General features: G+C 33.3%; 1 protein-coding gene across 1 annotated transcript in view; it reads left to right on the forward strand.

The window, feature by feature from the left end:
* LOC129221052 (cilia- and flagella-associated protein 44-like) overlaps nucleotides 1-14,359 on the forward strand; it is a 103,270-nt gene that overhangs the window by 35,928 nt on the left and 52,983 nt on the right. Inside the window, exons 18-20 of the mRNA XM_054855489.1 lie at nucleotides 1,878-2,002; nucleotides 5,904-6,073; nucleotides 6,797-6,960. Coding sequence (XP_054711464.1) covers nucleotides 1,878-2,002; nucleotides 5,904-6,073; nucleotides 6,797-6,960 — 459 coding nt within the window. The remainder of the gene's footprint in view (nucleotides 1-1,877; nucleotides 2,003-5,903; nucleotides 6,074-6,796; nucleotides 6,961-14,359) is intronic.

A 14,359-nucleotide genomic window follows, 5' to 3' on the forward strand; every position in this document is an offset into this window, starting at 1 on the left:
GTAAATAAAAAGAAAAAGAGAAAGATTTTGGTAAATCCAACAGTTTTGCCAAAACTTGCATATGGTAGTTGTGTTTCACTGCTGGAGGAAACAAAGCAATGCAAGAGTCGAACACACATATGTTACTTTCCTTGCAAATTTGTGCTAAACAATTTAAAATCTTGAATCACATGTAGTTGGTTTTCAAATCCCCCCCCCTCTGTTTCAAACACACCTTTTCTGTATTTGAAAAGTATTGTATAAACCAGAAAATCGCCCTTCAAGATATGACAGTTGAATATTGCTTTTGCATTTGAACGAAGCAATTGCCTGATTGGTGATACTTTGATAGTTGAAATTTTAACCCTAACTCCAGTGGATTAACCCTAAACTTCAGTAGATAGCGCTCATTGTTAACAACTTATTCGTTTGTTCATTCCCCTGAAATGACACATTCGTACCAGTAAAACAGTCAAGTTACCGGATCCAGTTCAGCCTTGTCACAATAAAACCTTTCCCTGCATGTTGAACATTACCAAAACATTTTATCAAATGATCATGCCATAGCGCGAGCTTCATTTTTGATGACGTCAGGAGCGTTACTCGATGATTGGCTTTTTTATATATATGAGGATACAGTCAAACCTTGATATCTTGATCCTCCTTATCTCAAAACCCTTGATGTCTCGAAAAAAAAAAAAAATTCCCCAGCATTTTCTATAAAAAACCCCTATGTATTTTCCATAGTTATCTTGAAATTTATTTTTCGGAAACCCTTGATATGTCGAAATTTTTGCACAGAAGTAAGTTTCAATTGCCATTTTTCTTTGGCAGTTTTTGTAGTAAAACCAGTTCCAGGGACAATTGCGTAACGTTTTTCCTCCCTTTTCTTGGAAATTTTGTGAATGGGGGGGGGGGGGGGGGGGGGTTGGTGCAAGATAATAGGGGAGTGTTTGTGTGTGTGGGATGGGGGGAGCTGTGTTTCCCCAGAGTTTAGAATCTTTGTGCATTTCTCTCGAACATGTTGTCCACTTTGAGGAAAAGGGGTTCATTTTTCTTCCGTCAGTTTTCAAGCAAAAACAAAAGATACGTTCCTCATTTTCATCATTTTGCTTTTTTAACTCCTACAAAATGGCTGCTGAAAAGTTTTTGAATGTGGGGTTACAGATTGAAGATAAAACTAGAATTTTTAAATTTTTAGGTGAAAAAACCAAGTTGAAATTGTTGTTCATTTCAAAATCTCATCCTGAACACTTTTGACAATTGTAAAATTTCAAATCTAGTAAAATATTGAAGACTACTTTATTAATTGTAATTTGAAGTGGTCCCATATATTAATGCATATAGCGTACATGTGTGTAATTGTGAGAGTTACTAGTGTTATTTTTTTAAAACCTTGATAATTTGATATCTCGAATTTTTTTCCTGTCCCCAGAGATTTGAGATATCGAGGTTGTACTGTATTTCTGATTCTTCTAATAAGAATACCTGTACTTCTAGATTTTTTTTTCCGCTGGAGATTTTTTGGAAAAATAAAAATTGTGAGGTAAGTTTGCATCTGTGTGTAGTCGGGGAAGGGAAGGGGTTACATACTTATGCCTGGCCCTTAGAGAACTTTTGCTATGGATAGCCTTGCCAATGTTGGCATGAAGCCAGCATATAACTAACTAAACAAATTTACTCAGTAGTTTCAGATGAATTCTTTCAAGTAATACTTATGAATTGGCTTCAGTAATTATTGTTAAAAAATAAATTAGTAAAAAAAGAAGTAATATTTAAAGAAAACTGAAATTTATATTATGATTTTATTTGCTTGAAATAAACTATTAATTATACAACAAGTACATTACAAGGTAATTGAATGATTACAAAGTATAAAAGTTTTCTTTTTTATACAGAATTCTTCATCGAAACCTTTTGAAACATTTCATGAAAAAGTCAAACACGAACTTCTGAGTTTGGAAAATAATTTATGTTCCTATGTTGACGATGCACGCTTAATGAAGGAAAACTATTGGAATTTGTAAGTTGATGTTTCATAAGTTGTCATTTCCTATGATAATTTTTTAACTGAAAGCTTTAAAAAGTATGGATTTTTTCATTTATGTGTTTCAAGTTTTAATGAATTTTTTTAAAATAATTTTCATTTTTCTCGTTCTAAAAAAATGTTTAAAATGTTCAAACACTCAAAATTTTGCAATTAAATTCATTCGTACACAGTCTCTCTAATTTTTAGCTTTCAATCTTAGCAGCTGTGGTATTGAAAATTGTATATGTCATAAGCGGCTGGTGCACCAAAAAAGGGGGGGGGGGTGAAAAAAGTGTATGGGGTTAACGGCATGGTCCCTAAAGCTGTTTTTTTTTTTGTGAAATTGGGTTATTGTAAGAGCGGGTAAAAATGGTTTGGAGGGTGAGAATGATACAAACCTCAGTTTTGATGTAATAAGCGTTTGTAGTGCACTCTAGGATTATCCCAGTTTCGATAGGAGCTATTGTGCAACCTTCTGCGGCAGGGGCGTAGCTAAGGGGGGGGGTTTTGGGGACAAAACCCCCCCCCGAAAAGTTAGTCTCAAAAAAAAGAGAAAAAGAAGAGAGAAGAGAAAGGAAAAAAAAGAAGAAAAGGAAAAAATTCCAAGCGATTTTTATATATATATATATATATATATTATATATATATATAATATATATATATATATATATATATATATATAATATATATATATATATATATATATATAATATATATATATATATATATATATATATTATATATATATATATATATATATATATAAAAGAAGTAACCCCCCCCGAAAGTCGGGTCTAGCTACGCCACTGTTCTGCGGTAATGAGAGAGTTGTTATCTCTGTCAAAACGGCCTGCCAGACGAATAACCTGGTGATTGTGAATTTATTTGTTGTGAGCAACTGGTGCTTTCGCTTTCATCCTTACTAATAATAAAGCAGAAAGTCTCTCTGTCTGGAGGATGTCTAGATGTCTGGATGTCTGTAGGATGTCTGTAGGATATCTGTAGGATGTCTGTGACGCGCATAACGCCTAAACCGTTCGGCCGATTTTCATGAAATTTGGCACGAAGTTAGTATGTAGCATGGGGGTGTGCACCTCGAAGCGATTTTTCGAAAATTTGATGTGGTTCTTTTTCTATTCCAATTTTAAGAAAAAAAATATCATAAATTACGAAATCATCATAACGTGGAACCGTAACATGGGCACAAGCCAATTGGCGAGATACGAAATTATCATAGCGTGGAACCGTAACGTCGGTACAAGCCAATTGGCGAGAAAATTCACCATACATTATTTGTAAATATACAGGCGAACCAAAAGACCTTTTGATTTTTCTATTACGGGCAAAGCCGTGCAGGTATCACTAGTATTACATAAAGAAAGTAACCTCTGATTTTCATTCAAAAATAAAATATTTTAATGTTGTTACAGTTACAAGTGAAGTTAACAATTTGGAGGGTGAGTGTGGTACAGTAATTAGTTGAAATTTTGGAGGGTAAGTAGTTCGAAAAGTACCCAGGAAAAATCAGGGGTGTAGAAGCAAGTGAATTTAAAGTTGCAGCAATGTTGAAGCAAGGTATAAAGTTTGAGAGTAGCTGAAAAAGAAGATAAGATTTGGTTTTCATCTTCAAAAATTATGAAGAAAATAAAGCCATTATTTTATCTCGATTTGATTATGTACCTGACTCTCCGAAGTTCAATTTTCAGCATAACTTACATCTACAACTCTTCTGTTAAAATTATAAGAGTGGTAAAGTATGGTACAAACCACCAAAACCTACATTAAAACTTTGAAACATGTGCTGTGCCATTCTCAAACGCAATGAGAAAGGTGACAATGGTACAAAGAAAATCAGCTCTGGAGAGGGTGTGGGTAAAGTTCCAAATTATTTCAGGATCAGAATTGAAAACCCAGATCCTAAATTATAATGATAACGCAACTTCATTTTTTTCGAATGAATGTTGAGTAATTACAGACAGAAATGTACTAAAATTGTACCATAGTCACCCGCTTTTACGGTATTTTAAAAGCTTTTAACATGACCTCCAAATGATTCTATGACCACCAAACAATGTGGAATATGGCCTTAAATATTGGGACAGATAGCCACCGTAATTTAGCCACGCCTTTTAAAATTCTAAGGTCCATTTTTATGAAATAAGATGAGAGAAGTCCATTTGTACGGAATTTTTAGTTTTTACTTTTTCAATCAATCATTAATCTTTATCTCCGAAAAGTGAGAAGGCAAGACCCCTTTGTTTTTGGAAGTGAGAGAATAGTTACTCCCCACCCCTATCCTCCCTATGGGCCACCTATGGTATGTGTTTGTTTTCTAGCTCTTGCAAACCATGGACGGATCCAGAAATTTTTCAAGGAGGAGGCAGTTGATTTTTTAACTTACTTCCTACTATGTATCTGATTAGTGTATACTTTAGGAGGGCGGGGAGAAATATATCATTATTATCTAATACAGTCAAACCTTGATATCTCAAACCTCCTTATCTCGAAACCCTTGATGTCTCACAACAAAAATTTTCCCCAACATTTTCTATAAAAACCCCTATGTATTTTCCATAGTTATCTCAAAATTTATTTTTTAAAACCCTTGATATGTCGAAATTTTTTGCACAGAAGCAAGTTTCAATTGTCGTTTTGCTTCAGCAATTTTTGTAGTAAAACCAGTTCCAGGAACAATTGCTTAACGTTTTTCATCCCTTTTCTTGGAAATTTTGTAAATAGGGGATTGGGGCAAGATAATAGGGGAGTGTTGGCATGAAGGGGGTGCAGTGTTTTCCCCAGAATTTAGAATCTTTGTGCATTTCTCTCGAACATGTTGTCCACTTTGAGGAAAGGGGTTCGATTTTTCGTCTGTCAGTTTTCAAGCGAAAACGGAAAATGCGTTCCTCGTTTTCTTCATTCAGCTTTTTTAACTCCTACAAAATGGCTGATGAGAACTTTTTGAATGCGACATTACTGGTTGAAGATAAAATTAGAATTTTTAAACTTTTAGGCAAAAAAAAAACCAAGTTGAAATTTATGTACATTTCAGAATCTCATCCTGTGCACTTTCGACTATTAGAAAATTTCTAATCTAGTGAAATATTGAAGACAACTTTGTTGATCGTAATTCGATGTGGTCCAGTAGTACATATATAAATACATATAGCGTACATGTGTATGAATGTGAGAGTTAGTAGTGTAATTTTTTAAAAACCTTGTTAACTCAAAAACTTGATGTCTCAAAATTTTTTCTCGTCCCGAGAGATTCGAGATATCAAGGTTGTACTGTACAACTAAAATGTAGAGATTTATCCGAGACGATCCCCGAACCTTTTATTTCTTAGGAAGGGGTAAAATTGCATTTCAGAACTTCAATTTCGTGGTAATGACGTGGAATGTTTCAAAACCCTTTTACCCTATCGAAAGTTGTCTAAAATTGAGCTTTTTTGGAACTTCAGTTTCGAAAAGTTACTGTAGGAAACTCACTGAACCCATTCTTTCCCCTAATAACACCACCTGAGACATCTACAACCGCATCTTTAAGACTATAATTTTTCAAAATGCCCGGGGGGAGGCCTCCTAACATCATCAAAGATTGTCTGAACTTTTTTTTTTTGAAACTTCAATTCCGAAACGTTTTTGGGAGGGAGATTCTATGCATTTTAAAACTTCAACTTTAGAAAATTTACCGGTGCAGGGGCCCCTCAAGGGAGAGGCAGTCGCCCCCATCACCCCTCCCTTGTATCTGTCCTTGCAAACTAAGGCAACTAATTATGTTTTATACTTCAAAATAAAAATCGGGATATTATAATATTAAATTGTCGGAAAAAAATAATTAAACACATTTTAATGTGTTGTATTTCATTTTAATTTTTGGTTACCTCTTCTTTTCAAGTTTCAAATCAAAAGTGGAAGATGAAAAGCTTATTATTGAACCAGACTCAAAAAAGATGAAACTGCAAACTTTTCGTGGATGTTCATTATCTCAAAATTTGATGAATTTTCCGTCAATTTCAGAGCAAAGTATATACCAAGTTAACCAAAAAGAGTCATCTGAAATGGAAAGTAAGTTAATTTGTGCGCCAATACTTACGTTTAAGTTTTGAGGAGGAAAAGAGGATACTGATTAAAGTGACAAAATCATTTTTTATCCTCCAAAACATAGTATTTCTGAAAATGCTGCATTAGTTGAATTTCATCATTCAGTATTTCCTTTCATTTTAAATAGTAAATATACTTATATTAAAAAAGAAATTATATCTTACTTTGATTTCTAAGGTTTCTGAAATGTAATTAAAAATGAATGGTTTTAAACTTATTTAAATTTTAGTAAAAAATAAAAATAAAGATTTAATAAAAACTTATTAAAATATTATTAAATTTCAAAAAAATTCCTAGGGAATACTCCAAACTCCCCCTTTTGTCATCATAAAATGAGAATAAAACAAACCCTTCTCTCGTTCAGAAGAGGGCTGAGCGGGGGTGGGGGGGGGGGGGGCAGTTGTTTGGGCCAGCATTGAAAAACCTTGCTAGGGCTCAGTGTGTTAATAGTGAGCAACAATGCTAAAAGCTTATAATTTGTTGAATTTTGAAAAACACTTATTGTTTTTAAGTTTGTTACCAAAAAAGAAAAAGAAGTAGAGAGCTGTAATTAGCACACATAAATTTAATATAAAGTTTGTTTCAGATGCATTCTCTGTATGCATTCTTCTTGTATGCATTCTCTCTGTTTTTTAAAAGTTTGACAGTTTAAACAAATTAATTTCATATTTTCATAACGCATTTTAGAAAAGATGAAGATTGATCTGCAAAACGTAGAACAAGATCTGTGGGAAAAAGAACTAGCTTCTCTTCATAACAATGTCATAGAATTTCCTGGAGATACTCCTATTTCAGATTACATTTTCAGGTATAATAGGAGGAAGCAAGAAAGAATAAATGTCTTACAAGAAGTAAGTTTTTATTCGTCATTGTGGTATTTGCTGTTCTTAAGAGTATTTTCATTTCTTCAAACAGAACTTTTCAATTCATGCTAGTATTCATAAAAATATGTAGTTTCGGAAAGATAAGCATTTGAATCCATATTGTTGTAAGTCGCTGAGGAATTAAAATTGGCAGGAAAAACTCTTGCAATTGAGGAGTAATTTTACTATGCTGTTCAGTTTTGTTCTCCTTATCTTAAGAAAGATATTAATGTATTGGAAAGGGTTCAAAGGCGGGCTACAAGGCTAATAAGTGGACTTTCTCACTTAGACTATGATTCCAGGCTTAGAAGGCTAAAAATGTACAGTCTTGAGCAAAGAAGAGACCGAGGGGACATGATTCAGTTGTTTAAATTTATTAAAATGAAAGATGTTACGGGGCTGAAGTTTAGCACTGAAAACAGGACATGGGGTCATTGTCTTAAGCTATTTGAATCTCAGGCTAACATGGATATTAGGAAAAATTATTATTACAGCAGGGTAGTGGAACCTTGGAACACCTTACCGGAAGAAGTGGTAATGAGCATGGGAGTAGATAGTTTCAAGAGGGCCGTTGATCTTCACTGGGGATAGGAAATTGACTAGGACCAGTCTAGCTGGGCCCAGAGCCTGTTGCTGGTCGTCACTTTTGTATTTGTATTTATCAAAAGGGAACAACATATCCAATTTTTCGAAAAACTCATTTTATGACATTTTGTAAATCCTTTATATGACCTTTCTCAAATCACAAACTCTCAAGAAGTCAAAAAGGGGCAAATCCTATTTCATTTAAGGGTAAAGTTTGATTTTTTGACCAAAAGGTAACAAATCCGTCCTCTGCACGTTTAATTTTGAACAAAACGGGACATGTCCTGAATGAATCTGTGGTACGAAGACTTTTAGATTCAAAGGAACACATGTCCAAAATCCTCAAATTTTTATCCACTAGCTTTAGGTTCAAGTACTTTGATAAGAGAATATGAGAAGGTGAAATATATATTAGGGTTTTGGTGAAATTGGAACTTCTTAATGTTCAGGTTTTCGTTCAAAAAGGCACATATCCAGAATTAAGATAACATCTCCTTGTTTTTTTCACACCAGCATTTCTTACTCGGCCATGATTTGTTGCGCTTTTGTGCTCAATTCAGCACCCAGAAAAGATAAAACTATTTTGTTCTTACCCTAAATCGTTTTTTTCACCTCCTCAACATTTTTCGAAAATGGATATGTTTCCTTTTGATAAATTAGTCCTCAATTATAATGATGCTGCAACAATTTGCGTGTCAGATTTTATACATGGAATTTTATTAGTTTTTTATGGACATCATTTCAAAAGTCTTTTCAGTGGTTTTATCCTAAAAATAAGGAATTGTTATCTGGTATCAAAACACATTTCATAAGCTCGTAGATAACTCATAGGATGTTTTAAACTACTGAATATATTTTTAATGTAACTTAATTTTTAAGCATTAAGCTGCATGAGAGAAAAAGAAATAATAACAGGTTTTATTTAGTAATCAAAAATGATGTACAAAAATGACAGCCAGCAACATGTTATGGGCTTAGCAAGGCAGGTTCTAATCAGTTTATCAATCTCCAATGAAGAACAAGAGCCCTCCTGTAACTATTCACACCTCTTTTAAAGTAACAGTTGTGTTCGATAAACTATTCAAAAGTCCTGCAACTCTGTTGAAGTAACGTTTCCACAATATATGCAAACATTAATTTTTACTACAGTCAAATCTTTTTAAAAGAGGAAAAGGTGCATAACCTTGGGTGCAACACAAATGCTCAAATGTAGATTTTGCAAAGATTTCACTTTAAAGTTGGTAAGAGCTGTCAATCTGATGATATAACCATGTAATATGAACAACCTGGTAACAAAAAGCACCAGCTCCAGAGCTATCTCAGTTATCAAGGTGTCCGTCTGGGGATCCACAGCAAGTGGGGTTTCAATTTCACTCATCGTTATTGACATGAAGTTCAGCAACAGAAGGTTCCTTTGAGAATTAATTTCAGCCATTTGTACGTATTGAGAGTAATCTTGTACTTTTAAGGGAGGGGGGGGGGGGGAATCGATTTTTTTACTATCATATACTAAGTACCCTAATTTGCCAGCCTTGCAGGTACAAGACAACAATAACATACCAAATAAAATCTTCTGTTTGAGGACATCTTCAAGTCTAAATAAGTACCATCAAATGGGGGTAACTTAGAGACAGCAGGGGCTAGATTGTGCCACATAGAATGTGATATAACAATAAGAGGTAGGATGCTGTTTTCATATCAGATGGATGGTTTGAAATATTCTGCACTCTGTTTTATCTTTAGCGGTTTAATTTAACCTTTTTGTGTTGGTATTACAGCCGAACCCCGATTTAACAAATTCATTGGGACCAAAACTTGTATACGTTAAATCGGGGTTATTCGCAATATCGGGGGTGTGAAATTTTTTTAAAAAAAAACTGCACTTACCTTATTTAAAACCCCTTATAAACAACTGCGCTAAAATATCCATAATTAAAAAGTGAAACTGAATTAGAAACTTTTTATTTAGCATTTCACGACTTATAACACACTAGTTAATTTGAAATTTTCTAACACTAAGTAATGATGTTTGATGTTTGACAATTTCCTTGATACTTTACTCAAAATAGTTCTCTTTCGACTATATGGTGAGAAGAAAATACTGTGTCATTTGCAGGCTGCTGCATGAGATATGTTTTTTCAGTTTCCAGGCTATATAAAGCATTGGAAAAAGTAACAATTTTAATGGGAGTTTCGCTATAGCTTTTCTGCATCAAAATCAATATTCTTTGGGAGTTCGTCCATCAAAAATTTCTGATTGATTCCAAAAAGAGTCTTATTACAACTAGTGGACAATATGGATATAACGTTTGGAAAACAATCCAAATTTTCTAACTCAAAATAAGAAAAAAAATGTTTTTCGGCTGTTAAAATAATTCGTTAATTCAGGGTTTATTATTCGGTAAATAGAGGATTTTGACTTCATTTTAGTCAGGGAAAAAGAAAAATTTGTTAAATTGCAAAATTCGTTAAATTAGAGGTTCGTTAAATCGGGGGTCTGACTGTAGTACTTACCGGGTGTTCCGTTTTAACCTGCAAGACCTTTATTTTTGCAACCATTAGTCCTAGAAGTCTACTTCCAGTTGCAAAAATGTTCAAAATGAGATGCAAGGTTAAGATATTGAACGTTTGTAGCAAAAATTAAAATGAATCAAAAAATACAAAATGTAACTTTTTATACGGGCCCTAGGTTCCGCCCAACTTAAATTTAGAGAAAATATCTCCATTGAAACTATTACTGACGCAAACAACTTGATATTTGTGCAACCAAAACTGAAAAAGATATTCTATTTCAAAGTTTTAAGGGACCATACTGAAGATGAGATTGAAACTAATCTCCCTTTCAGAAGAATGACAGGTCGTCAAAGTAAGAAAAAAGAAGGTATTTATATTTTTCATTGCTATTCAAAAATAAATTCAAATGTTATGCCGTGATATACGCAAAAATACACAACAAAACCTCAAAAAATTTTTAAAAACCACACTGTATGTACACATATAATTTCAAACACTACTTAACAGCTATATTTCTGCCCAAAAGGTGTTATTGACAGCGAGTGAAATGTGGTGTAAATCTTAAAACGCCTCGTTTCATATCTCTGAGTATTGGTTGTACTAATTTCAAACTTCTTGTGTTGGAATTATTTTTAATGGAGATTATTTCCCTAAATATAAGTTAGGGACCTGGGGCCCGTATAAAAAATTAAATTTTGTATTTTTTGTCTCATTTTCATTTTTACTTCAGACTTTCAATATCTTAACTCTGCATCTGATTTTGAACATTTTTGCAGTTGGAAGTATACATCTAGGACTAACGGTTGCAAAAATAAAGGTCTTGCAGGTTAAAACGAAACACCCTGTATAATGGGTCACAATCTCAGACCGTGCTGGCACAAAGTCACCCCATTCAATGATATCCATTGAAGCCGAGGCTTTTAGCAAAATCTTGTTAATCGCTACCATAATACAGAATCAAATTTATTTGAATTTGATGCTAAATTCTATTATCGAACCACTCTTAAAAGCTTTTAGGTAAAATGTTGTGTAATTGTTTCTTCCATCTTGTTTTAGGATTTATAAAAAGCTTTAAAAAAGCTCCTGATTTATTATGTTTTGGCTTCAATAAAATAACATTAGCTAGTGATAATTCTTAACAAAAAGAAAAATTTATACTTCATTTAGTTCCCTTTATTCTAACACAAATGTTGAATTCAAAAAAGTTGATTTTTGTCTAATGTATTCTTTCAGCACATTTCTTTGCTTAGAAGTCTAGAAGATAAAATAAGTAAAAGCAAGTTTGGCGATGCATGCAAAGAAATTGAGGCTTTACTTTTCAAGTTCAAAGAAAATGGACTATCTGAACGACATTCTACAACAGTATATACCTTTAATAAACATAAAGAAACGTTCATCTTAGTTCTAGAGAAGGTTTGTAAAGTTTGAATTCCTTAATTCATTTATTGAAAGTATGATTTTGAAAAGAAAGGGGGAAGCCAGTTTTGGTTGCCAAGAAAAAAATAAGCAATCCTTTATTGCAAAAAAAAAATGTTGAATTTTAATTATAAAAATACATAAGCTAGGTTTCAGTTTTTAATATTACTGAACACGCTAACAAATGGGTAGTTCAGTTTTGCAAAACTGCAGATAGAGAATTAATTCTCAGAGTTAAATATGATTTTCTAAGATACAATTATAGCAGTTGCTGGATTAAATTTGAAAGTACTGTACTGTAAACATTTTTACTGTCTAATAGCATTGTCAAAAATTTATTTCAGTAAACTAAAATTTCTCTTCTCTAAAAACTATGCCTCAATAATGGGGGTTATACATTCAAAGCCATAGAATGTTCCATTTTTTTTTTTTATTGATAATTGCCCTCAAGCACTGTGCTATTTCATATTTTGTAGTAAAGCAATGTTCATAGCATAAAATTATAAAGCTGTATCAAGTTTTTTTTAAAAAAAATACATATTGAATTTGCATTTATCTATTTCTTTTATTTTTAATTTGTAAGCATGAATGTTCGCTTGCCTCCTAGAAAAGTCTCAGCTTTTATAAACAGTTGCCATTGTTATTTTCATGTTTTAGATACATCAATTATGGAAATCTTTCAATCCTTGGATCACCGAATACTGCTGCTTAAATGCAAAAGCTGTAAACAGTTGCATTGTAAATTGCATTCCTGTTACGGAATTAAACGAAAACAAACTGCGTGGACGTATGGTACGATATTTTTTAATGAAAGTATACCTGTTCTCAAAGCTTGTTCTTGTTTGAATGTAATTTTTAATTAGGATGCTTATTTGAGAAATGTTCTGATGCTTTTCAGCCTTCAGTGTATTCTACAAGAACCAAAACTAAGATGGTATGATACAAAGCAAAATACTGATTTAAAACTAACTTATCTATTTGAACTCACATTATTAACTTTGAACAGAATTACAGAATTTTGATTGTAAACTGCCACAGCTAACTTGATCTAAGTCAAAATATAGTACAACTAACCCACATGTTATCCGTTCATCCTGCTAAACAAAAATTGGCTGCTTTCAGATCTTTTATTTACCGTGCTTTAGCCATTCGTTCAAATTCCAATTTACTTTCATCAGAACTGAATTACCTACGAAGTATTGCGGTGGATCGGGGATTTACATCAGATATTATTGATACCATTTATAAGAAGCTATGTAGCTCAACTAACAAAAATCAAACACTTGCTCCTGTGAACTATTCGAGTTCCGTTGTCTTACCCTTTTTTCCTAAAATCAGTCTACAAATTGCCAAAATCTTAAAAAAGTTTCATTTTTCCGTCACTTTTTCTCCTGTTGATAAATTAAAATTTTCACAGCTTAAACACCCTGTTCAGAACCTTGACAAATGGGGCATTTATAGTGTTTCCTGCCAGTGCAAATTGGCCTACATTGGGCAGACTCGACGATCCCTCAAATTCCGGATAAAAGAACACGAAATTTACGTCAAGAAACAGGATCTCAAACGCTCCTCTATTGCTCAACATTGTTGGTCTTGTGGCCATAATTTTATTTTTTCTTTAGCCAAAGTTATTCATGATTTAGATTTTTGGGAGTCATATTACATATGGAAAAATGCTAATTTAATCGTCAATGATTTGTCTAGCACTCCCCCTTTTCCTAATGTTTGGAAGTCTGTTATTTGATTTATTTTTTGTCCGTGACGTTTTCTCCTGAGTGCAACTGTCCTCCGGAGTTCTGACGTAACCTTGACGTCATCGTTTCCGGTACTGCTCTCATATCTTTTACAACTCGTCTCTCATTCCATTGTTCGCCTCGACTGTGTTTTAGTCGGGTGAACCTGTCTTCGTTTTTAATGCACTGATGATGGCACTTGTATTTTAGAGTGCCGAAACCGCTGTTTGCTGGTTTTTTAACCTTTTTCCATTCTCAATTTGTACTTTATATACGTTGTCATATTTTATTCACAACTAACTGTACCTACACATCACTGCTTATTACTTGCGACATGATTCTTGTTCGTTAATGTGTTACATTTAAAAATTTTAAAGAAGGAAGAAAATGTAAGAAATCAAACAAAAGCAATCTCAAGTGAGCATGGTCTTATCATTTTAATAATGTGATCTAAATTTGAAAGCAGAATTAATTAAAAATTATAAACTAAAAAGGTAAATAACACAATTTCCTGGTTGTATTAAAAAGTGGATTATAGTTGTAAAAATTGACGTTGATGAAATGAAAATTAAAACCAGCTGATGTGTGCATCACATGGCTTCCTTTTACACCAATTTAATGTTATTTCCACATTATTGGCAACTTTAATGTGATTCAATTGTTAACTCACTAAATATCACCAACAGTGGCTAAATTGAAACTATATTTAAGAAAAAATTGCCAAATTTGTCGCCAAGTTTGGGAAAAAAGCTTGGCGATATGTTGCCAAGTGTTTGCCAAATTATAACACCACTTGAGTTTGCATCGAATTTAACTACGATTTCCCCCCCAAAAGGTGTAAAAGACCCCCTTAGGAACATTCGAATGCAACCAAAAGGGGAGGTGCACAACTAGACCCCACTAGTAGTCTAGGTACCAAATTTCAACTTTCTAGGACATACTGTTTTTGAGTTATGCGAGATACATACGCACATACGTACATACAGATGTCACAAGAAAACTCGTTGTAATTAATTCGGGGATCGTCCAAATGGATATTTCGGGTGTCTATATGTTCTTAGGCATATATCCACATGTAGTAGGGTCTAAAAAAAATCAACATTCATTCGGGAGCGAGCAAAGTGGAAATTAAGGCCTAT

This window comes from Uloborus diversus, chromosome 4, assembly GCF_026930045.1.
Source record: "Uloborus diversus isolate 005 chromosome 4, Udiv.v.3.1, whole genome shotgun sequence".
In the NCBI taxonomy this organism is placed as follows: Eukaryota; Metazoa; Arthropoda; class Arachnida; order Araneae; family Uloboridae; genus Uloborus; species Uloborus diversus.